The sequence below is a fragment of the Ammospiza nelsoni genome, chromosome 27 (assembly GCF_027579445.1).
Source record: "Ammospiza nelsoni isolate bAmmNel1 chromosome 27, bAmmNel1.pri, whole genome shotgun sequence".
Lineage (NCBI taxonomy): Eukaryota > Metazoa > Chordata > Aves > Passeriformes > Passerellidae > Ammospiza > Ammospiza nelsoni.
The window spans coordinates 1,012,321-1,038,465 of NC_080659.1; the positions used below are offsets into that span (position 1 = coordinate 1,012,321).

Below are 26,145 nucleotides of genomic sequence, written 5' to 3' on the forward strand. Positions count from 1 at the left end.
CAGTTGGAACAATGCAGCAGGAAGGCAAAAATCAAAGCTGAAACACTGAAATGTGCATGGCTGAAGAATACTGTCAAGACACTCTTAACAAGAGCCATATTGAGGGGTACTGTAAGGAAAGAGCATCATCCTCTGAAGGAAAAGCTTGACGAATTATCCAAGACCATGGAAAATGTTCAAGAAATATGGAAACAGTTTTCTAAATGAAGTTTTCTATGAAGTATGTTAACAAATCTTTTGGAAAATAGGCTGTGCAGCAGATTTTCTGTTGTCTGGATCTGTCCAAGTTTAGAGAAAACGTTTAATATTTTCACAAGTGTAATTCTTACATAAGTGGATGCACTTTTATTTTAGTGCCACTGGTAAACATAGAATATATTTTCAAATCTATTCTTTTGTTTCTTTTTTATATATTTCATTTTAAATGCTCTTCATTTCTGACAAGAAAAGTAAAATCCGCAAAATTCAAAGAGAGTTCGAGATACTTTTCTCTTGTCATCCTCAGTAAAGTCTTTCATATTCCACTCTACCTTCAGCAGGGAACTGACCAAAACAAACACCTGAGGAAGGAATCTGACCCTCATTATGTGGTCCAAAGAGTCAAATTTTCTCAGATGGATTTTTGTTTTAGTGGTGTTGATTGTTACTGGGGTTTTTCTGTTTGTTTGGATTTATTTTTTTTTCTGACTAAAAGAAGTGCTTCCCCTGAACATATACAAGTTCTCAGGAACAGAACCCTTACTGCATTTCTAGACAAATAAGGCTTAGTATGTGAAAGACATAAACAAGAAGCCTATCAACATTATTTTTAACATTAATATTACTTTAATTACTTTAAATATTAAAACTCAAGTTTGGTGTGGAATGTGTATCGGAAATCATCAAATAAAATCAGAGTCAGTCACATTGAACCAACAGGCATATTTTCCTATACAACATTAAGTTTTAAATTAAGCTGAACAGGGAGCTTTTTTAAAGATAAAAAAATACAGCCTTTTGTTTGATGGAAGGGATTGATCTGCCCTAAGGATCAGGGTCCAAACAGTCACAGCCAAACTGGAGCACCAGGCTCACCTGATTTGTACAGTACTGAGATAGTCAAAGTCTGTAAATTGTTACCACTTCACATGCTTTAACTGGAGGTACTGCACTGAGAAGAAATTGGGATTTTTTTCCTGCATTCTTTGTTGTTTGGGAGAGAAAAAAATTACACGTAAAAATAGATGGGAATTCCTCAAAACCTGAGGTGAAGCAGAAAGTCCAGAATACAACTGTGAAATGCCTAGTTCAGTATGACCATTTCTCCTGTTTTAACTGAGCTATGAACAATCTGAAATAAACTGTTTCCTAACCACACAGGAGAACAAATGTGAAAGTACACTTTCAAGTAGATGATAATACCTAATGCTTGGTCATCAGAAAGCTACTCCAAACAACATTCTGACTAAGAGATGATCAAGGCAAAAACCAATAGAACTTTGAGTCAGTCTCCAACTTACCTTGCTATTTGTCAATCTCTTATTTAAACACAAGATTGCTCTCTTAATTTAATAACCATACTTACACAAAGACTTAAGGCATAATCCAGCTAATTGAAGTAAAATGTTTCTGTTGCTTTTTATTAGTAATAACTGCTTCAGGTTACTGCTGGCCAAAGTAAGGGTCCATTGAAGAGAAGACTGAAAAGCAGATTGCTTTAGTACTATCTTCCATTAGGGCAATTTGTAAATGAAACATTGTGTTGGCCATTGGACCCAGGGAGCCTTCCAAGAAACTTCATTAATCATCCTATCAGACAAGGTTCAAAGCTTTAAGCAGAAGCTGGTAAAACTCTGAAGCCAGAGTGTGGTTTTAGAGAAAGCTGCTCAATTCTAGAGAAACAATGTCCACAAAAGCTTTCATCCAAAAAGCCCAGGGCAAAATTTTGGAAGATCTAGCCAAAAAGACAATGGCTGATATTTAACCGACATTCTTAAAAAGAGAGCCCTTCAAGTCCAACTCAACATGCCAAGTGGAGACTCTCAATTCAACAGCAATGCCTCTGATTGCATCACTGCAACAATACTTTTGTGAATTACATTTTGGGCTCCCAAATACTTGAGAGTATTTCTTCCACACAATCTGGAATCATATCCAAGGATCCTATAATACTTCAATTTTCTATTTCAGTTTTTGTGTGAAGTGTTTGAGGCTTTCTGGAATTGCAACATAAGTGCAGAACAGACTCCTCTGATAAAGCCAAATGTACTTAGATGGAACAAGTAATACGCAAATCCCATCATCTTTCTATGTACAAAAGCTGATGCATGAAAGACTCAATCATGTTATACAGGAAAACAAACAATTTCAGGAATATGAAGTAAGACCAGCTGCACTCCAACATTTTTAAATTCACAAATTCCTTCACAATGTAGCAAGAAAGACAAAATAATGAGTGAGCTCCCAGGTTCATTCCAGAACCTGACAGACTATGCTTTGGCTGTTCTTGGGACAAAGACAAAACATGACTTAGGCAGTTGGTAAGTTACTGAGCAGCAAGTAGCTTTTAAATCACACCTGTCTCTAGCACCACATGTGCTCTGTTGGGAATGAAAAATCAGACTATTTTCTTCAGAATCAGAAATCACAATTATATTCCTTGAATGAAGAACAAATAGAAGCTCAAAGCCCCAAATGTAAGAACATTTGCGCTTTAACATTTTCCCAGTGAAAATGCTGCCTGTTAAGCTTAGTATAGTGCTACTACCTAATTTTTTTTTTCACCTATTTGGCTTATTCTTTATTTCTAAACATTCCTAATATGCATTTGTTTCCAGACATTATTCTGTGACCAACCCTGTTTATTATCAGAGCCCTTAGAGTTCATATGAATGCCTAGAAAGCTTCCTGGAGCTCTACTCACCCTGCCTTTTAAACTAGACTAGTAGCTCAGGTTCCTAGAAGTAAAAACAAAGACAAAAATTTAAGAGATGCATTTAATGCATCATGGTAGCATAAAGCCTTTAGGAGTAATGGTAATTTACCCATTTTCTGCATTTCCTGAATGTCAGTTTATAATAATGCATTCCCTTATATCAATGGCTTTGACAAGTCAGGAGAAGTAAAGTAAATGGTGACAATAGGGAAAGTGCCCCCCCCCCAAAAAAAAAAACAAAACAAACAACCAGACCATATTTATCTCAAGTAAGCATTGCAGCAGACTTGTTCAATGCTTTTCCTCCATGTTAACCTACATCATGGTGAAGCAGTGAAACAGCCATACAAGCACAGAGTAAATAAAGACTCTTGATGCCACCCTGCTCTAATGCAAAGGGAACAAATGGTCAAAGGCATTCACTAACAGCGATCATTGAAACCCACACATCAGAACTCCTGGAGAGCACCATATTTCAGAAAGGTGTTTTAAGTATATAGCTGTACCAAAGCTGGAGACAGAACATTCCTTGTTGGATTTGATGATCAGACTCCTAGTGAGGTTCCTCAATGAAAGCAAACCCTACTAAACCAGTCCTAAATACATACTGGTTTTATGTATGTTTGTGAGGGAAAGTTAAGGAGTTCTTATCACATCACTTATTCCAACTGGTTTTGTTCTGCATTTAGGCATTTGCTTTCAAGGTCATCCTTATTCTGAGCAGTTGGTTCCTCACTGTGGGCCACAGAGACTTCTGGCTGCTCTGTCTTTGTGCTGGTATCAGCCAGCTCCTCTTGAGCCGAGGCGGAGCCGTGCAGCTCCTCCACGTGCAGGGTGGGGTTGGTCATTTGCTCTGTGTCTTGCTGAGAGGCTGGCACACTGCTGTCTTTGGGAAGCTGAGGGCAGTTGACAGGAGCTATAACCACAGGAGGCTGAGGTAGGTCTTTCTGTAAATGGAAGATCACAGTCAAAATGATGAAAAACAAGAACTATTGTGTCCAGTTATCCAAGGTAATGGTCATACAAGAGGAAGATTAAAGGTCCATCAACTCTGTTATCATTCTCCAGCAGTGGACAGATGCATGCATTAACCTTTCTTTGTGTTTTATAGGACACCAGGAGAATTTTTCCTTCCAGAAAAGTGTTTGCTTTCTGAGTGACTGCTCCTCACCAGTTTCAGACATGCTCTGCTGATAAGGCAGCAACAGGCACTTGGTCCTTGGCCACTATCCACTTCTGCCCACCTTTACTATCACTGTACAAGAACTGACAACTTTTACATAACATTTCAGATGATCTCCAACAATTAAATTAATTTCTCTAGTGGAAGCTTGTGAAAGTTATCACAAATAGTTGAATAATAAAATAAAACTCACTGGGGGAACCTCCAGCTTCACAGATTTGGCCTTCTAGTAAGTATTCAAAAACTAAAATAATGCATGATAGAAATTATTCCTTTTTGAATCAAGTTAATTTCACTTGCAGCACAGTGAAACAAAGGGATAATTTACAATACTGAACTACATTTCCACCTTCATAAACAATATGCTATGAAAAAATAGAAGAAAGCATTTTAAGGGTGTATTTTATATAGTACTAAACCCCACATTTTATATAATATTATCATCTTTTACTACTACTGATACTTTCAAGAAAGATCAAACAAGTAACATTTTGGCAGAATCAAGGATGAACAAGGTCTACTTTACTTTTCACTACTCTGATTTAAGTGGCCATAAACACTGCAAAAACCAGAAAACCTTACTGAGGCAAAAAAATGATTTAAAAAAGCAAACAACCAAGCAAAACCAAAACCTTTGCGTTTGTGTGATAATACTGCAATATTTTACTCAACTTTAATTCTAGTTAGGTTTTTATAATATTAGTATTTCCTGAAGACACTCATATCAAACTGGTATTCACCGCAAAGCCGCTGCCCGTCCAGAACATGGCAAGCTCCCTTCTCCAGAGGGCCACCACCAAGCTGGTGAGGAGAGTGCAGGGCACCAGGTAGAGGAGAGCAGGCTGGCCCATCTGCATCAGTGCCAAGGCAACAAAGGTCACAAGAAGGCCTATGCCATATGCTGGAAGAAAACAAACCCAGCAAAACACAGTTATTCAGATATAGCTTTGCTCAAGCACAACTAAATAATTGGCTAAAGGAGAATTCTCACTGGAATTTTTTTAAGCAATATGTACATCTCCAGAAGTTTTTCAGGCCTCTTTAGCATTATTTACACCATGTAAACATAGAATACTACAGTTTTTCTACTGATAACATGTGAAAGTAGTGTGATTGGCCTAGTCCATATTGTACAATTAAATAATTACCTTAAGCAAAATAAACACATGAAATATTGTGCATTATATTTATGAACTCAGCAGATACAGACAAATATTTTGACCATTATAAGGTGCTTCTTGTTTGGGTTGGCTTTAGCTGTTTCTTCCTATCCTGTCAGACAGCTAAAAAAAAGAAGCCAGCCTGGTCTAGGTTTTATGTTTTTATTAATTTCTATTTAATTTCTGCATAAATGTGGCAAAATTTATTTAGTAGAAGAGAAGTAGCTTGGATCTCATAATGTAATTATTTTTAATTACATTTTCCAGACAATGAAGTTAATCTAACATTTTCTTCAGATCCAGATTCCAGATCTTTCTTCAGAAAGCCAAGAAAGACATTGAGGGGCTGTCCAGAGAAGAGAACAGAGCTGGGGAAGGGTCTGAGAGGAGCAGCTGAGGGAGCTGGGAAAGGAGCTCAGCCTGGAGAAAAGGAGGCTCAGCGGGATCTCCTCACTCTCCACAACCCCAACATGAGGGGGCAGCCAGGTGGGCTCCCAGGGAACAAGGGACAGGAGGAGAGGAAACGGCCTCAAGTTCTGCCAGGGGAGGTTTACATTGGATATTAGGCAGAGCTTCCTCCCCAGAAAGGTTTTCCAATCCTGGCACAGCTGCCAAGAGCAGTGATGGAATACCTATCTCTGCAGGGATTTAAAAGATGTATGGATTTTGCATCTGGAGATATGGTTAGAGGTGGGCTTGGCTGGACTTGATGATCTCAGAGGGCTGTGATTGGAATAATCAATAACTTTTTACAGCTCTTGAGAACGTTTTTTGGGCAGAGGCATATTCTGTTATTATGGAGAGTTCCGTATATATAATTATTACCTATTGTTTCTTATAATGATTTAAGTGCATTGCCTCACACCTGTAGGAAAAGCCTCTCTGTCCTCTCTGCAGTCTCCTATTAGGCAGCTGCGGGAAGCAACAGAATCTCCTCTTTGCCTTCTCTTCTTTTTACAACCCTGTGCTCCAGTCTTCATCCATCCTGACAGTCTCCACTGGATTTACTCCAGCATGTCAATGTTTGTCTGGCACCAGGGATCCTGCTTAACTCAGTCGTAAGTGACAAATTTTGAGGAAATAATCACTCCTCTCATAACTGCTGACTACATCTTGCTAACTCAGCCCTGTATGTGGCTCATTCTCATGACTGCAATAGCACACTGCTGCCTCTTTATCAATAAAATATTTTCCGATTTCTGCAAACATATTTTTAAAGTACCAGATAAGACAATTTTGTTTTACTATATATGAGACAATGATTTGGAACATCAATAAAAGCATCTCTCTACCCCTGCCAGAAGTGTCCATGAACCTAGATATTTTTCCAAAAGAATTTCTAAAGAAGTTGTTAATGACAATTTCTCATAACATTCACTGCAAGCATTCGAAGTCTTTGCTAGCAGAAGTACATTGTAAGAAAGACAACAGGAATCTGTCAGATCCTATTCATCAGTAGCATTTATGTTCATGGCACATAATTCCATGGATTTTACAAACTAAAGAAAACTTATCTAGAGGTGTTATAGTCATAATAATAAAATTCCCTAAATCATAGGTTATGGATTTTAAGAACACACAAGAAATTAAGAACAAAGTCAAAGGATGATATCCCTGAACTTGAATTGTCATGCACTTTACTCAAAGATTCATAAATCAAGAAACCACGATGAGTAGCTGAGTACATGTAAAAATAGTGTAATTACAAGGGGTAGATTGAGACCCTTGGCAGCCCTTACGTAAGGCAGGCAAAACAGCTCAGAAAAGCAACATCAGCTAGTTTGGTGATGGAAGATCTAGCCTTGAAAGCACTTTGCTAAATGTTTCTGTTTAATAATAAAAGGAGGAACAGGATAAAACCCCCAAATATGCCATGCAAGACTGATGACATGCTTTTAGAGGGAGCCACTCCTGTAGGTGTTGCTCAGGTGGCACTGTGGTACATACCTATTGTGCAGGCTACAAAATAGACTCTGGATGACTGCACCTGAATATCAAACCTATGGCAATAGGCTACCAGTAAGCCTAGGAAAAGAAAGAACAGTTACAATATGCTTTCAACCTAGTCACACACTTAATAATAAAAATAAAGCCATCAAACCAGCTAGGAACTTGCAAGAACTTTTTTTCCCAAAAAACTTTCTTGGCACCCTGTGTATAAGCACCATGACAACATATCCAGGAGGCTGCACAATTTACAAACCAGTTATCTGATGGTACAAGCCCCATGTATTGGAAGCACTCCAAAAGTAAAATACACAGCTACAAACATGCAAATCATAGATAAAAATGTCATCTCACCCCTACTAAACATTTGCAAAAATACAGTGTTCACAACAAGAGCAAGAGTAAGTTCAGCCCTTCGAGCTGGTACTGAAGACAGTAGAATTTTATAGTTAATGACTATGCCTGCTTCAGGTTGGGGGGAGGATGGGAGACTTATGGGCATAACAGAGTTCATATTTCCCAAAATACAAGAAAGTAAACAAATTATTTTGCAGAAGAAATCTGAAAGCCAGAAGGCACATAATTCTTTCATCTGCAGTGATGCCAGGGATAGTTCTACATACAATCTAAAATCAAATTTGGGATAAAGTGTGGCAGAAATACTGGGTGTAGTATGACTAACAGTTAGGAAGTTTTGAGTGGTCAGACATCTGTACTTAACCCATGTGCAAATGGACAAATAATTTCCTCTATCACCACACTATCAAATATGCTTTATAGTATAGAATCAGCTGCTAAATCTAGTCCTGCAATTTCTCTACATCTCTTGACATCACTGCATGTGAAAGTGAACCATGAGATTAATGTGCATTTTTCTTGTTGAAAAAGTGAATAGTGCACAAAAAACCCCCATACTTGAAAATTTATCAGGTTTATAGTAGTCAAATCAAACCTACCACTTGAAGCAGGAGTACAAGAAGAATAAACTAATATCACAATGCAACATGTAAAATTTTTAACATGCTAAACAATACCTGGAACTAAAATGTCTCCAAATCCTAGGAGAGAAAAAGGCCTGTCACATAGAGCCAATGGTGAGGAATTCAGTCGTGGAACCTTCAGGACCATTGGGAGCTTGGAATGAGAGAGACATATATCTGATGAAAAGCACAGTGACACTACCTACCAGAACTTGTTCCTGTTGTACTCAAAGTGCAAGTTTCAAATACATCAAACGGATCTTTTTATACATTCATTACATACAATATTACTGACAACTAACAAAATGCATTTAAGATGGGAGCAATGAAACACTTTCTAAATACTAAGTTAACTTCAAAGTTTTCACATACAATTGGGTGTCAACTCTGCTTTAGCTGCAGGTATGTACAAAATTTAGGTAAGCTGCTACATGCATAGGAAATAATTCATATAGTTCATTCACATGGGTGCAATAAAAGTCTCAGAAGACCAAGACATGAATAATTTTAAAAAGTCATTTTTCAAATCACTTTAAAGACTCTTCCCTGTGTTCCTATTTATTACATAAATTGCAATGTGAGGCACAGTATGCAATGGTTCATTGCAAACCTGTATTTTCTTTATTACAATACATTAAAGAAACTTTTTTTTTTATATACTAGTGCCAAAATAATTTTATATACTTAAACTTTCATGACTTTCATGACATAATGTTGAATCCAAAGGGGTACTAAAGGGGTACAGGAGAGAAGAACAAAAGAAGTCAAAGAAATTAGTATGGACTGTATGGATTGATCCACATCCTGCAACAACTATTTTCTTTGCTATTTTCCCACATGACACTATTACATTCATTGCTGAAATAGATAAAATTAATCCTTAAATTAACATAACTTTGTTTTCCTACTGATTAGTTTTTTTTGTTTTGTTCACTATATCTCACTATCTCCTACATCTCACATACTTTCCTCCCTGAGTCAGCCACATCTTGTAAGGTGTTCATGCAATTGGCTGCTGTCCAACGGTGAAAACCCACTGAACACTGACTTCTGTTTTCTTCTGTCTCCAATTTGTGTTTCTCTCTTTTACCTACAGCCTCAGCTTTTCATAAAGCAAATGTCAAAAAAGGGAAGGAGGGGAAGAGACAGACTGATTATATGTTTAATCTCTTTAGGAAAAGATGCTCATGCTTAATTAGCAACAAGTTAATATTTACAGATGTGGTCATGTTTGTGTGAAGCTGAGCTAACCAGCTTTCTCATATTGAAACCCTGTCAAAAAAGATAAAGGAAAACCAAAGCTGGTGTGATGAACCACTATAAGTCTGCTTTGCCTCTCCAGAATTAACATTCAGGAGCACTTATTCCCATATTAAGTTCTTTTCAGACTGACATCTTCATTTCAGCTAGTGCCAGATTGTCAGACAACATGCAGTACCTTTTCATGAGTGGCAGAATCAGATGGGCCTGCAGCCACCTCCACCATTATACTCTCCCCAGTCTAAAGAAAAAATGGGAAAATTGTAAATCAGCACTTCATTCAGCAGCTCTGGGATCATTTAGGAACACACAGAGAAACAAGTCATTACACTTTGCTCTGTGGGCAGCAGGCAATAGAGAAGCACCTTACTTACCTTTGTTAGAAAAGGTGTGATAAATACAAAGAATACATCATACACAAAAAGAACCAGGAGGAGTAAGGTACAACCCTGAAGGAAGAGACAAGATATTTGGTATTTACATACAATGCATTAGCAAACAGCAAAGAATTAATAATTAGAAGGCTATTAAAAGAAAAAGCTTGCAAAGACTAAAACAAGTCAGTAATGTATTTTTCTTAATTCCTAAATATTTTAGATAAAGGAATAGGGTCTTGCATGCACCATATATAATAAAACACAAAATTACACGTTATTGCCCAAAATTCTTTATCGTGTAAAGTCTGAAAATGGCGCTACTTGAGTTTGCTGGGAAATATGAAGCAGCTCTGCACTGGGCATAGCTTGAAACACTATATACCATTTACTGTCAGTCTATACAAACTTATAGGTGAAGATAATTTGAAACAAGAGTTTGAAGAGCTGCTTAAGGAGCAAATAAATGACTAATACTAATTTGTGTCATAGGATACTGACTAATGTCAGAAAGACTTGGAAAAAAGCCCACTAGATTGATGCACATCAATTTGAAAAACAAAATCAAAACAATCAAAACAGAACAAATATCCCCCCCCAACAAAATACTCAAATACCAAATACATAAATAAAGAGGTGGTGCTTGATTTACTAGTCAACACTCTACAGAATCTACAGAACAATCATATGTCACTTCTGGGTCTTCATTATACTCATTGAATCCCTTTTTCCCATGCTGACATATGAATGGAATTGCATTTCTAAGACAATATACTCCACTATAAGCGACTCCTCTGCTCAAACACATACATGCAAAATTCTCTTTAACTTTCTTCTGAAAGTCTATAACTTCTGTTTAACTTTCATACCTTAAATGTAGGCAGGCGAATTGTTTTCAACATGTAAAGACAGAAAGCAATTCCTAAAGCATCTTGCAGAACCCAGGCCCACCTTAAAAAGAGAAAAGTAACATTTTTGCAGGAAACAGCAGGAAAAACAGACCAAGCCTTGTCCTCACTAAGGGGCAAGGGACAAAGAAAAAACCCTTTTATTCAAAGTACTTGCTTGAAATCGACATTGTTGTCAGCATGAGTTTGCAAATGGGAAGTTGTTTTTCATCAACCTGATAACCTTCCACAAAGAAGTGCCTGGGAGATGAGGGAAGACCTGTTGATTGTCTATCTAGACTTCAGTAAGGCTTTCCACTGACAATCTTCCATAAAATCCTCACAGAGAAACTGAGGAAGTACTAGCTGAATGAGCAGTGAGGTGGACTGAAAACTGTCTGCATGAGGTCAGTGGATACCAAAGTGGGAAGTGCTGGGGTCCTTTGTCCTCTAGATAGGTGTGGGACATGCACCCTTGTGTGCTGAGGGAAATTTACAGCTGGGCCCGGTTTTCAATTGTGTTTTGCAAGTTGAGTATAGAAGTGCTCTTTGCTTTACTCTCAACTGCTAGGGCTAAAGACAAGTAGGATCTGACAAAAACAAACTAAAGTTTCCCAAAAATTGCTATGGTCTAGGTACAATGACAGATGGTGCTGTTGGATCAATACATGGGTACTTGCTGATGGAGCTCTTGCAGGAAACACTCAGGCCCACATCAGCTCTCATGCAGAAAATGGATTTCCTAGTCCTAAATATTTTGGAACATTTCTATAGTACTGCTGTACTCCTCAGTCTCACACTTATCTCTCTAAAGGGTCTTTCAGAGTTGATGAATCCTGGATTTGAGTTCTGTCATTGATTGGTCCACACAGAACACAGATCCCACAAAAGCACTGGCATGCATTCAAATCACAAGTCAGAAATATTTGATATCATCAACAGAAACACAGCCAGCATTTCAGTTCCAATACTGAACCCCCAAGAGATTAACCAAGAAGATGAACACAACCTGTAGATATGGGAAAACTGGAATATCTGGGAGTGAGGTAAGAGGTAAAAAATCCCAAACAAAAACAAACCCACAACACTCTGTAAAAGATCCACCTCTAACAAAAGTGGTAAGAACCTGCTACAATTAGGTACTATAGCAACACTGGGTGTAGAGAATTACTGACTTGTACAAGAAAGCTGAGAGAAACTAAAGATCTGACAATCTTACCAGTTCTTATTCTCATGAAGAAATAAGTTAGACCACTTGTGTCCAACTTTCCATATCACTTCTGAAAAGCTGTCTTAAGTCAAAGAGATCGGAATACTGACTGAGACTCAGAGAAATGCAAGCTTAACAAGAGACAGTTTTCTGTAATTTAAATGAACAAGAAAAAGATGAAGTACCTAAGGAACAACTAAGAATTTCTGCATGTCTCTATTTTTTTTTCCTGTCATTCCTAATTTCTGGATACATGTAGACTTCTGTGGATGCCAGTTATTTATACTATAAAGTGTATTACAATTTTTAGCACAGATCACTTACTGATCTTCATTTCTGAAGATTCCCCAGACTACGCTGACAGAGATACAAAACACTGCCAGGAGCAACATCCGGACCTGGGGACGCTTGTGAAAATATGGCAAGTTGTTGTCTGGGATTCTGAAAAACAATCACACCAAAGCTACAGTTGTCTATGTATATAGCCTCTTCCTTTGTCGACACTTTGAAGCATGAAGCCACCTTTTAAACCCCACACCTACCCAACAGTATAAAAATCTAAGTTTCCCTATTAAAAGTTTGAAATTTGCCACATACCTACACTTTCCCAAGGGGAATCTTCTTACAAAGGGAGACAGACAGCTGTAAAGACCAATCGAGGCAGCCAGGCAGAATATTCCTATTATAACATAGACTGAGGGGAAAAAAAGTATTAAGTCCAAGTAGGATAAGGCAAGAAATGCATTTTGCATATCCTCCTGACTGAATAAAGAACAGATAGTCAGTAAGACTAAATGAGAAATAAGGCTTGCATTTCAACAGTGAAAGATAAATACAGAGACTTCAAATGATTGATTAGATTTGTGCTCTTTAAGTATCTAATTCTAGCTCCTTTTACTCAGGTGTACTTTATGCAATACCTACTTAAAGTAAAAAACCTCTATCCTAATCTTCTTAAGTGAGTCATAAGCCTCAAAGGCAACATATGATGAAGCATTTATCTTCTCTTTATGAGTACACAAGAGCATTATAAGGAACTGTTAAAGTCACTAAGTAGCAAAATGAATCAATACAAATGGGATAGATGCATGTTTCACTACTTCCTCAAAAATATGAAGAAGCATTAGGCTCTCATGTTTTGTCAATCTGGTAAGTGATCAGTAGAAAATTATAATCTTTATAAAGATAAAAAAACGATCCTTGTCTTGACTTCCAACTGAACAATAATAGAGAGAAAGAATAGGTCTGAGAACACCTTTAACAAAAATAAAAGGTGGAAAATACTAAGTCTGTATCTACTTAATAACCTTTAATGTTTGAAAGAAGCTTTATGATCAACCTCACAAAAAGAAGGATTAGAATCTACTCAGTGAGTTTTCTTACAGTATTTTAAATCATATTGGGATGAAGACACATGACAGAAGAGAGATGTTTCATTATTATTTTCACAATAAAGTGTACATTGAATGATGTCAGCCTTGTGATATTGAAGATGTATCAATACAAATACAACCTTAAGAGTACCTAAGTGGTCATAGAAGAAATAAAGGAGGACGAGCATTGAGCAGCACATCACCACAAACACACAGATCATGATGGGAGTCACATCCACTGTTTCATCATCATGTTTCTCTGCCCCATCATCACGCTTGTGCTTCATGTATCTCCTGAAAGAGTAAAATGGCTACCATCAGTTCATTCCTTATGCAACAAAATACACAAGGATGCTGAATCTTCAGCAAAAAACCACAAGGGGTTGAAACAACACCAGTGCCTGCTTTGATTCCCACTCAAGTCAGTAGGGCACTGTATTTTCCATGGAGGTATAAACATCAGCTGTAACACAAACGCATAAACCAGTAACTGCTGTGTTAACTTATCTAGAGAACTATTTCATTTGCTAAAACTCAACTGAATCTTGAAAACTACCACAGAATAATTTGTTAACTTCAGAAGAAATCCTTGAATCAGGTTGTGTATACAAAATAAATGTTAAAATTAGTGTGGGACAATGACCGCCTTCTCCCAATCCCACTTGCAGCCAAAAAGTAACCATAAAACTTCATTTAAAAGTTGGTAACAAACATAGCATATATGAGCCATCCAATCAATTTGGTTTGCCCTGTACCAGTAAAAGCAAATTTTATTATTTTTTTACAAAGCATTTATGTGGTGAATTTTTGCAAAAGGGAAGCCTATTACTTAATCATTTTCTTTCTGAGCTTTTCAAATTTTTGGTCTTTTAACATGGCAAAATCCTAAAAAAATTGACATGCAATTTAAACTCTAATGATTTCCTACAGTGACCAAACCAATGCAAGGCTCAGGGCCTTTTAAACATCACATCAGCATTTTCCCTAGAGTCTCCTAACCTCACCAGCACAGCTGCCAGGTGATGCTTACATAAACACCACCTTTTTTTTTTTTTTTTTGTTCTGTGAAAAATACAGGAAAACTGGTATACTGCATTTAGTTACTCACTTTTTCACATCTCTGCTTCCTGCCCAGTAGCCTCCAATTGCAACAGTCCCCACGGCCATGACAAAGATAATCACCATGTTGTAGTCCAGCACAGGTTCATTTGGTGCATACATTGCTCCTTTCACTGAGCTGCCAAAACTCTGTGGAGGTAACTACAAGTTAGGAAGGACATCCAAAAATCCACCTCAGCAAAGGTTCACTCACTTAATTTTCACTAAGCAACCTCAGAATCAGGCTTTATTATAAACACATAAGAGCCATCTATTGGCTCTTCTGTTAGTGATATTTATTTCCAGCGCCACGCTGTATTTTGATTTTATTCCAAAGATGAGAAATAACCTCCCAAGAGATTTTTTTTTTCCAAAACACAATAATGCAGTCTTCATGAAGACACTCTCTACATATTCAAAGCTCTTAAGGCAGACTTAATACTGTTGAGCAGTGATTCATTTACATGAGATAATATAAATGAGAGTTTTTAGTATCGAGTTTACCTTGCCAATATCTAACATATCAGTATAGCTAAGCAGAGCCACAGGAATATCAATCTCTTCATACTGGCTCCTATTACCTCCAGGAGGAACCTGAAAGACAGTTAAGACCAGGTAAGAATATGTTTATTCCTGCAAATACTTCTACTGCTTCAAAAGGGTTAAAGTTGCAAATTCTGTTCTGGCTAATTTGAAAAATACTCTAGAAGGGAACTTAGTGACAGCAAACACTCAAAAGTCAAAATATATGCCTGCTCCCAGTAAAACAGAAGTAATATAAGACTGTAACAGCAAAATGAAGCAACCAAATTTCAAGCAGTTTTTTTGCACATCAGGGTCACAGGTTTATGACTGATGTGTGCCTCTAGTTTTGACCAAGACTCAAACCTACTAATTTTATTTTCAAAACTACTAATTTTACAAAATACATGCTGTGGCTGCTCAAGCTGAATCTAAAGCACTAGATTCAGTGTGGTAGTATGATGGAGTCACAAACCAACCTCATCCTTTGACTCCAGTTTCATTTGGAACAAGGACAATCCTGAGCCCTTAAACTGAATTTCACATGAGCTCCATGCCAACCCTTCCTGCTGAAATGAGGATTCTTGTTTCATTCCTTCTTCCATCAGATGTATGGTTTCCACACATAACCATGCAACATATGTACATGCAGGAACACACATGCATTATTTACTTTGAAGAGGAACTTCAAATACCAGCAATGTGCACCGAAGACAAGACAATATCTAGCATCAGAGGAGTATCAGCAGCATAGGAAGATAAAAAGCAACTTACCAGTCTCTCTCTACTAACAATCAGCAGCCCACGGGCCCCATTTATCTGAGCAAGCCTCACTTTCTCATAGAAGGTGCAATTTCCTCGCATCACCATGGGGATTTGATTATTAAATCCCCCATGAGGTACATCAGAAGGAGAACACAAAACAGATGCTGTCTGATCCTGCAGTTGCAGCAGTGACTGAAAAAAAGAAATTAGCTAAATACATATATATAACATAAAATAATAAAAGAAGTCAAGAGCAGAAGACAGAGTTTCTAAAGAGTAATTTAAAACCTTCTAGTAATGGAGTGGTAGACTATTCTCAGAGCAAAATGAAAGCTGAAACAATGCAGTCTTCTCTATTATGTGGGGACCTGCCTTGTTTCACCTTATTGTACAGAATTCTGCTGGTAATAAAATTTGGGATATGACCTTCACTTGCATTTATTTTCTTCAGCATTGCTGCTGTTCTGATGCACACAGCCAGGATGTGGGAGGAGTACAGCAAGGTTTTATCTTTGCTGGGGTAGCAGAATGGCAGGCTGGGATGATAGAGAGTATGAACAGCTAGAAACCAAAACAGGCTGGGGAAAAGTACACAAGCATATGGAATAAACTTCCATCTTGAAACCTACTGTATCCAGTGACCTGAGATTTTGCATCCCAAGTACCTGAATACTGGATTCTAAGCTACTTCTCTCACTTGTGATCCAGAGACATTGCAAGCCTGTCCCAATTCCTTAATTTTGCCCTTCCTCAGACCCAAAGGCATCTAATCTGGTGTGTTTCTACAAGAACATCTCAAAGACACTTCAAGGTTTTAGAAATAACACTGGCATGAATTGTTCCTTGCAAAATCTAAACAAGCACTAGCATCTTTGCCCAGTTCTATTTGCAAGTTACCAGAAAACTGCAATTATCTACCAGACACCCAAGCTGTGCTAAGAGAAGCAGGTCTCAGCCCTTGCTGAGGTGAGCTGTCAGATTTGAGAAGAGTCAAGGTAAAGTTTTAACCTGAAAAACTGGAACAGTTTGTATTAAAAATCCACAGGTACACAACATACAATACCTGTGCAATGGACTCTACAGTTTTAGGAGGGAAAGGGAAGTGTCAGGTTGTCAGGAGCTTCTGCCTTATTCAGAAAACTGCTGTCTCCAGCCTGACCTCTGGAGACAGTGAAATGCTCCAACCCACACTCCTGGCCAGGCAAGATTCAGAGCACAGAGCACAACACAAATGCAGAGTGAGCTCAGAGTGCTGCACTGCACAGCCTCAGCTGATGAACTGTACTGCTGCAGGACTGAAGGAGGAGGAGCAAGAATGTGAAAGAAGGGAAAAGCAGGAAAGAACCAAGGAAGGAGACAGGGACAGGCAAGGGATATAGCATACACTACCCAAGCCTGTGCAAGCTTTCTGGACTGTACTGGCTCCTGCAGAGCTACTGAGATATGAATCTAGTGAAGTTTTAGGAGACTGATTTAAACAAGGTGTCCAGAGTACAGTCTCACAAGTACCACAGTCAGTCATGCATGTGCTGATTCACATTATACAGTCAGGGCAACTGCAAGAATTTATCAGCTGAGTCTATACAAGGCAAAGACAACTATTGATGTATCTAGGGACTAATCTACATGTGCAATAAACCCACCAGAAGTAACTGAGACTTGCCTACACACTGGTAAGGAACTCTAATAATTCTGTGGGGCTCATTCAAAGTGTGTTTGCTGATTTCATCATTCAGTGCCAGTAACTTTGTCTCACAGAAAAGAGTGAAGAATTTACTCCATTTCAGCTCATACAGCTTTGAATAATGCAGCAAAAGCTTGACATAGTTTATGACTACCTAATATTACACGTGACACTGAGAAAGCACTAAAGGCCACAGTCACCATATAAGAAAAGCCATGTGATATCTTCTTGTACCAGGCTGACTACAAAAACTCCTTTGCAAGCCCAGGTACGTGCCATTTGAATTTCATTGATCACACCATTGAAAAGGAGTATTTTTGTTTTGAACAGCAACAGTCATTATCTCTGCACAATGCCTGGAAATGAACATTGCCATCCAGTGATCTTAGGAGATAAAACACTTTCTAGGCAGAACAAACAAAGCGGTTGCTTCAAATTCTACTAATCCAACTAAAAAATCAGAAGTTTCCTTGTAACAAAGGCATTTCTATACATTTTTTGTCATTAGTTAGCTAGGTACTTACAGCTTTACCCAGATCATGTGGCAAATGAGCCCACTGAGAGTTGAAGAGAATACAGTAGTCTTTTCCTTTGCTGCTCCCCTTCTCTGAAAGGACATGTACCATCCCATACTCACAGTACACCTGAAAAGGTAACAAAAATTTCACAAGAATTTTAGGTTACATAAAATGTCAGAAGTGAAGGGAGTAACTTGCTGTTGACTGGCCTGCTTTGTATTTTTAAAGAAAAACAAGAGTCTAAAAAGTTTCCATATCTGTGCAGGGAGTACAGTGGAATTTGTTATTATTTCCATCATGCTTCAAAGAAAGACTTTAGCTACATTAGGCAGATTCCCTCCTACACAGCAATTGGCCAAAGAATCAAATGAAACAATACTGGATGTGTTTAAAGAAAAAAGACTGAACCCAACAAACAAAAAAGCCAACCTCAAACAACACTGGTGCGCATATATATATAACCACAGCATTTCATGATTTTATGAACAAGATACCAACTCCTGAAAGTACAGCCTGAAATAATGATCAATTCTAAATTTGTCTCACTCCAAAACTCAACCTTGGACACCTTTGCTGAAGATGTGGCAAGACCCCAAAGCAGCAGCAGCTCTTTTTGTGTCCTGGGTAGTACACAAAGTCTACCTACTGCATGTATTTATCACTGCTTCAATGACCAGTTGTCACTGTTGTCAAAACTCCAATGACATCTGCAACAACGTAGGTAGTGAGATTACATATCTAATATTTATAATTAAAGGCCTGTCCTGGGTCTGGCTGGGATGGAGTTAAGTTTTCTTTATAGCAGCTGATGGTGCAGTGTTTTAGTTTTGTGCCCAAAACAATGCTGATAACAAACTAATGTTTTAGCATTGCTGCACAGTGAGCAGTGTCAAGGCCTTCTCTGTTTCTCACCCTGTTCACCTGGTGAAGAGATGCCCAAGAGGTTTGGAAGGGGTCACAACCAGGCAGATGATTCAACAAGGAGATATTCCATACCCATAGCATTTCATGTTCATTTTTATAAAGAGGTTAGCTATCTTTTGCATCATGTACATGTTAGAATTCTCCTGAAGAACTCACGGAAACTGAGATAACAGAACCCAGATCCTGTAGTAACATGGAGTAAGAGAACAAGAATTACAGCAAAAAATAAAATTAGTAACATGCAGCAAATCTACCAGTTTTAGACATCTCAGTTGTGATACACAGTATGTAACTTGCTCGTTCAGTGAATTGCTTATACTACACCTAACTGCAAGATGCGCTGATTTTAGCACAAATATTTTCAGCTTCCCATCCCTGCAAAAAAAACCCAAAAAACCAAAAAAACAAACCAACAACAAACAAACAAAAAAAACCCCACAGCCAACACAGTAATTTCCTAATTATTTTGGTTAGGTCAGATTGTACCAGGCCATTTCCCAGCAAAACTGGAAGATCTGGGGGCTTTCAAGTAGGTACTAGCAAACATGTCCTTAACACAGATGTTTACACAAATCTCATTCTTCATGATGAGGTCTGTTCTTTTAAACATCTGCTCCTATCCTTCCTTTCCCTGTGTATAGTGACACAATTTTGTGAGTACTAGGTATATTCCTCATCTTCCATCCAAAAAGCTGAACCTAAATAATCTATAAGAGTATATACATATATATATATATACACACACACATACATATGTATGTATATACATCACACACATATGTATGTATATACATAATCTGCAAAATAAAGTACTTTTGTGGAGTTGATGCAGTTGTTTGTTTGTATCCCAAGTCCTAGGAGATTAGTTTACCTAGGGAATCAGGAAGACAAAATAACAGTGGAAATATGTACAACTCCCCTAACACTAGTGGTAGTTTCCTTTAATTACTGTTGATTTCATTCTTGTATTAACTGAGTCAAAATAATTTTAAATCCTCCCTGATCTTGGAAATGGTTAAGAAACACGAAGTGTATGATGAGGTCTGTTTGTAGTGTTCTAAGGATGCTGAAATAATCCTCCTGGCCATTTCTGAGTGGCAAACAGGTCCCTTGCAGTGCTTCTCTCTCTGACAAGAGGCTCTTGTCCTTGCTTGAACAAGAAGGCATCAGAGCATCATCACTTTACCAATCAGCCATCAAGTCTACAGGACACTTGCTCCTCAGAGCAGCAACACAGGGCTTGCAGGCTCTGTCTTGGCAGGACTGTCAGGCACCATCTCCACTCATTGAAAAAGAGTAAATCAGGAGCGTCTTTCCTTTATACAAAATACTGAACATCAGCTCCTCAGTGTGAAGTTCGCTTATATGCATTCTGTGGCCATCTGGTCAGGTTTGAACACCAACACATTAAGAATTCAATTTCAGATTAAGATCTGACCAGCTGCTGCAAAAAGATTTTAATGCTTCACATACAAACGTAGTGCTCAGAAAGCAGGACAAAACCTAACTTTAAAAATGTAATTCAATTATACAAACCAAGAGCAATGCTTCTTTTTGAAGGAGAGTCTTGCTGATCTTCAGTTGCTGCTTTAGAGCCTCACAGTGCTCTTACAGAGCAATTTCAATGTTCAAGAAGTGCTGTCTGGTAATAGATTACAAAAGAATGATGCTGAGAGCAAATGCAAATCATATCTGTATTTTAGCTTCATACAAGCTACTAGATAGTCAGGAAAAAGTTGACCGCATATTAAATGCAGCAGTCTCAAAACACTGTTTCAGCTCACTGATTTGGAAATCCAGTCCGAAGGAACACCAGACACTGTCAATGTGACTGGAGTCTTCCTCTTATCATTTTTGTGTTCCCAGAGCATTTGTTTCCTATTGTAATGGGAAGTTTCTCCATTTTACTGAGGACATTCACTAATCCTTGCTAGCACTTAGCACTTGGAAGTTGCAAAAAACCCAAAATACACCAACCAACCAAAATGCCCTTAAACCAAACAAACAAGCCCCCTCCCCACACAACCATCTTATCTTTCTACCATCCCCCTTTGTGTCATACTCCTCTCATACCCACACATCCAATTCCTTCCTTTCCATTCTTCCTTCTCTCTTTTTCTTGTTCAGCACTCAAGCAAAACTGAAGTCATTGACTGAAGATATGTTTAACTGGTCTATTGCTCTGCTTTAGCTTTCGCCAAGGAAATCACTTTGTGCCTACCAGAACTGATGAAACTTTGTTCAGGAGATAAATATAACATCATATCCCTAACCATTGCTGCTACTAATTAGAACATTGTGACAGACTAATTTGTCAACATCTAGTTTAACATTCCTAACCTAAACACACCAATGATATGATAATTATGCAGTTACACTCTTACAAATACACCTAACACATCTGTTTCTTCATGTAGCAGCTGAGCAACAAGATGCTAAAGATGACTGGAGTCAGCAAAAATGTCGTATCTTAACATGCTTGTTCAAAAATCCATTAAAAGAATCCATCAGATTTATTTCTCCCTCTTTATTTCAAACCCTACTACACAGAAATTACCATGCATCCCTAGGAGACACTCAAGGTAAAAAGATGTTTTTTTGAAAACTTTTGAGAATTACAGAATGGTTTAGGTTGGAAGGGACTTTTAAAGGTCACCTTGTCCAAATCCCTGGCAATGGGCTGGGAAATTGTCAAGTAGACCAAACCTTGTTCAACCTGGCCTTGAACACTTTCAGGGATGGGACACCCACCTCTTCTCTGGACACAGTGAGGAGTTGTGTGTTTTACTAGTATTTTACACTGTGCCAGTTTTTACCACCTGCATTGTAAATCACTCTTTAACACACAGAGTGTGCCCAGAGGCAATGATGGCATTCTGCTGCAAGATGTCAGCAAAGCAGTAAAGAAACGTCATTGTAAAAATACACAGGAGGTAGAGATTTTTATATTTAGCTCTTCTGCATATAAATGGTCTTTGTTAACATATGCAGCAACTTTTTCCCTTTTTTATAACATGAGTGCTAACTCAGTCCTTTAGAGGCAATGACATTTGTCCTGAAGCAAGCTGATAGGGGAGGTCACACCGATTAGCTCAATGCAGATTTAAGCCACTTGAGCACAGTGCAAGTTTCCAAGAGATCTGTGCAGAAAGACAGGCACTACTGTGCATATGCTGTGAGGAAACAAGAACTCCAATTCCCTGCCATAGTGGACTTGTTAACTCATATCTCAGGTATCCAACCATAGCACCTAAACAACAGAAACAAATAATTTAGGAAAATAACCTGTACTTATTATCTTGAATTTGATTTTGAAGAGTAACAAATAACAGAGATGCAAATACAGTCACACACAAAAGACAAGAACAAAAGAATGTTCCCTGCTTATTGTATGTGGTCTAACTGGGCTTAGATAAACAAACAAAACATGGAGGATTTTAGCTTTGAATATTACATGTACAATTCCCTCCAAAATCTTCAGGCAGTTTTGTAGGAGCTCTCCCATAATTGAACAGCTTTATGCATATGGGAAACAATCAAGCTGTACAGTTAAAAGTCTCACATCTATGAAATATATGGCACACATCTTTAGAATGAGAGTAAGTATAGGGTGTGTTGCTACATTTCTGTGGAGATAAGCATTACTGGAACTCAGGAATAATTCCTAAAAGGCACCCGGGAGGCAGTTATACACAATTTTGCTTTCTGAGCCATTTAATGGATGTTCTTCAAAGAAATATTAAGGGAGTAAAAGGTTCCTAATGTGAAATGCTCAAAACATTTTAGAAGCTATGTGGATTTGTGTTCCAAAGGCCAAATGAAAGTCAAGTGTGAGAGGAATTAAATGCAATAAGAGCGGGGCTAAAAGCAGAAGAGGGAACAGAGAGTTTTAGAAACTCAGTAGAGAACATAATCTGTGGATAATGTGGATTAACAGACATTTTTACAAAGCTATTATCACTTAGAAGCAAAGCATGGTTCTGAAGTTTGTTCTTATCCACTTTCAAGCATCCAGGTTTGTTTTTATTCATGTCAGTAGGTATGAGACAACAAAAGTTCAAGCAGTGCTGCTGATGCACTGGCATAGATATTTATGATGATTCCTTACTCCTAGAGACCACTTCATATCCTAAATTAACCCAGGAGAAAATATCATCTCCTGTGCAATCCTATACAATGTGCCTACAACACCAAAGGGTCTTTTCCAAGTGTTTGGATATCAAGTCCAGCCTTTTTCAAACACAGAAAACAACAGCTGCTATGACAATAAGGTATATTATAATACTTGCCTCTTATTGATCCTGTGGCTTACAAAGCACACAATAGTGTATAATTAACACAAAAGAAAGTGTTTTCTATAAAGCTGCAAAACTGGAAAGGGTTTTCACACAACAGAAATGTAAAATCTGAGGGCAGAATTTAACAGAAGAGCTAATCTAATGTTCACGGTAATAGAAGGGCATACTTGTTAACTCTAAATCTCATCAGGACCTTCCACAGACCAATGCATAAAAGAGAAGAATGCTCCCCAGTTTATTTGCTGTGCAAGTTTTTTTAGGTGAATTAATGTAGCTCAGAGGCAAGCACTGGACTTGCAAGTTAAATTATAGAAGAAGGCAGAGAGGAAGAATTCAGTTCACCAGTATTTCAAGAAACTTCAGTGTGTGTGACTGAGCCAACCCAATGTCTGTCTTGTTTGTTCCTCCCTGCCTCTGGCCCCACACTCACTCATGTCCCATACACCTTTTCTGCTTTCAGCAGCTCTATTAACTGACCTAGCCACTCATATCTCAAGAGAGATTTCACAGGCACTGGGAGCTGTGTTCCTTGAAGAAGGAATGAATGAGCTATCCTCCTCTTAGAGTGGGTACCATGTCTGAGTTCCCAGGAGCTGGAGTCATTCTTTCCCATGAACTGCACTGATCCATCTGGAGACCAGCAACAGCAGGCAGCAAAGCTGCCACAAATAAAACGCTCCTTCAACAAACACAGTGCAGAGAGCTACGTATTCATGATGCAATGATTCCAGGAGACTTAAATCGTCAGCCACCACCATAATGCAGAATTTCAGACAGACTTTCCAATTCTTTGGACCCATATCAGAGTGCCCTAATTTAAAATACAAACCAATCACCTCAATTCAACATATTCTGCTGAAAGCTGCTATAGTGAAGGCCAGCTAGATCCAACACACTTGCTGCAGATCATGTTGCTATGTTCGTCACTAGTCAAAGGCTCACGTATCTGCTGTTGTTACAGGAAACTGAGGGGTAACAATACCTGGGAAGAACAGGAATTTAAATGAAATGTGAGAACTCAAATACCAAAGCAAGATCTAAGTGCAGATTGTACTTGGATCTATAAGATCACACCACTCTTAGTGTTCCCAGATAAGGACCCAGATTTGGAAGAGCCATACTTCAGTAGCCAGGCTGATCCTTCTCCCTAAATCAGAAGACAGAAGCAAATGTGGACACTACCTCCTCTTGCCCCAGGGAAAACAAAAAAACCAAAACAGTCCTATTATCCTGTTTCAAAGAGGGAGACAAAGGTATATGCTCACTAAGGCAAGAGTAAAGCACTGAGAATAAGTACAGCTGGCACAAAGAAAACCCACACAGCAGCTCCTGACAACAGCTGTCAGCTCTGTCCCCTGGAATGACTGCAGCCATCAGTCACAGGGGTACCAAACCAGGACAAGTGCAGCAGAGCACTCTTCTCTGCCTCACACTAAGGAGGATGTGCTACTCAAGCCACCCCAACAAGTCCAAGCACAAGAGATGCAGAAGTTATGCACAATACAAGGTATTCAAGCAAATTTTTAAAACACCAGCTTGGCTAACAGAAACATATTGGCAGCACACAGTACATCCACTTTTCACTGCAGCAGCAGGACTGCTTCAGTACCCTGGCCAGTCTGCCCAAGCTTATTCAAATACATTAACACTTCCACTGCACAAATATACCAAATGTTTACAGACAGGAACGTGCTGCAATGCATGGAGCTGAACGTAAGACCTCCAAGTACCCACTGGTGGACTATCCACGCACTGTCCTTCTGCACTGCCATACGCTCACCTTCCCCAAACTGATGGGTCAAACTGACTCCGTGCCAGTGTTTGACTCATTCTTGTTAATTCGTTAATTAAATCTTATTAATTTGTTGGGACTACACTGGCACTACCAGTCCCTGCAAAGCATCAGTGGAGATGACAAAATGCATGGGGCATGCAAGAGCATGATGAACACATAATGAAGATAAGGATAATGGATGCAAAAAGGGAATGATACAGAAATAAGGAAGATAGCTGACAACCAGACTACTCTGTAACTAAAGATTATTGGCAAGGAAACAGTAAGGAGACAGAGGCAGAAGCAGGAAAAATTAGAGTTCCATGTTACGATGTTACACCAATAATATTCAAGAAGCCATAATACACTCCAAATTACCTAACAAACAGTCAAGAAGTTTAAATGACACATTAAATGACATTTCAAAATTTTCAGAACACAAAACACCAAACTTAAAAGGCAAAAGCTATATACCATGCAATGCAATTGCTAGAAATCCACTCTCTCCTGTATGAGGATTACATGCCTAGTTTGTCACACCCTTAGAACGTATCCCACAAAATAATTAATATTTTAGTAATGACAATCAATACAAGACCCAAGGCAGACTACAGAGTCAGGGTCAGCAGAAATCCCTTCTCTTCTGCTGAACGCTTCCTCTCAGGGAGTTTGTCAGTCAGGATAAAGCCAGAGCCGTCACTGCGGGGATCTGGCCCGGGGGCTCGGCTGCTGGGCTGGGCCCACGGGTGCCCGAAGTTTTAGGAACTACGAGGAAAACGCTAGTTACTAAAGAAAGCACAAAAAGGCCTCAAACAACCCCAGACCCACAGATGAATCAATACTGCCAGATCGCGGAGGGCAGGGCCGGCAGCCCCATGCGCTCCGCTGCCTTCCTGCGGCCACGGCTCGGCCCCGGCCCGCTGCGGGGCGGCTGCAGCACCCCCGAGCGCCCACGGGAGGCGGCTCCGGGCTCGGACGCGCCGCACAGCCCGCCGGGGCCCGGCTGCGCCCGGGGCCGCTCCCCGCCCTCAGCCGGGCTGGGCGCGTAGCTCGGGCAGCGCACGGCCCGGCACGGCCACTGACCTGCGGCAGCAGATGCAGGAACAGCCAGAGGCGGAGCGGGGCCGGCCGCGCCGCCATGCCGGGCCTGCCGCGCCGCCGCCGCTTTGTTCCGACCTGGGCCGGGCCGGACCCTTCCGCACCGGGCACCCAGAGCCCGCCCCGGACGTCCCGCCTCAGCGCCCCGAGCCGCCAACCGGCTCCGCCGGGGCACG

At 39.3% G+C, this 26,145-nt stretch overlaps 1 protein-coding gene across 2 annotated transcripts; it reads right to left on the minus strand.

Moving 5' to 3' along the window:
• Window positions 1-3,385: 3,385 nt before the first annotated feature.
• On the minus strand, window positions 3,386-26,080 carry SPPL2B (signal peptide peptidase like 2B). 2 transcript variants are annotated; one of them, XM_059489495.1, is made up of 15 exons: window positions 25,955-26,080; window positions 17,882-18,001; window positions 15,683-15,865; window positions 14,891-14,980; window positions 14,397-14,536; window positions 13,440-13,582; window positions 12,513-12,609; window positions 12,240-12,356; window positions 10,688-10,769; window positions 9,819-9,893; window positions 9,623-9,685; window positions 8,239-8,338; window positions 7,205-7,282; window positions 4,838-4,998; window positions 3,386-3,861 (listed from the first exon to the last, which is right to left on the minus strand). In XM_059489495.1, the coding sequence occupies exons 1-15, from the start codon at window positions 26,009-26,011 to the stop codon at window positions 3,574-3,576; spliced, it is 1,794 nt and encodes a 597-aa protein (XP_059345478.1). In that variant the 5' UTR covers window positions 26,012-26,080; the 3' UTR covers window positions 3,386-3,573. The 2 variants fall into 2 exon arrangements, with proteins under 2 accessions (XP_059345478.1, XP_059345476.1); XM_059489493.1 differs by lacking the exon at window positions 25,955-26,080 and adding an exon at window positions 18,788-18,898.
• Between the last annotated feature and the right edge of the window lie 65 nt (window positions 26,081-26,145).

Excerpts from the sequence above, each read along its gene's own strand:
- SPPL2B (XM_059489493.1), bottom strand. The coding sequence starts at position 18,880 with ATGCTATGGGTATGGAATATCTCCTTGTTGAATCATCTGCCTGGTTGT. Across the intron at positions 12,357-12,512 it reads TTCCCCTTGGGAAAGTGTAG|AATCCCAGACAACAACTTGC; the intron begins GTATGTGGCAAA and ends ATTGTTTTTCAG. Across the intron at positions 8,339-9,622 it reads ATTCTGCCACTCATGAAAAG|CTCCCAATGGTCCTGAAGGT; the intron begins GTACTGCATGTT and ends TCTCATTCCAAG.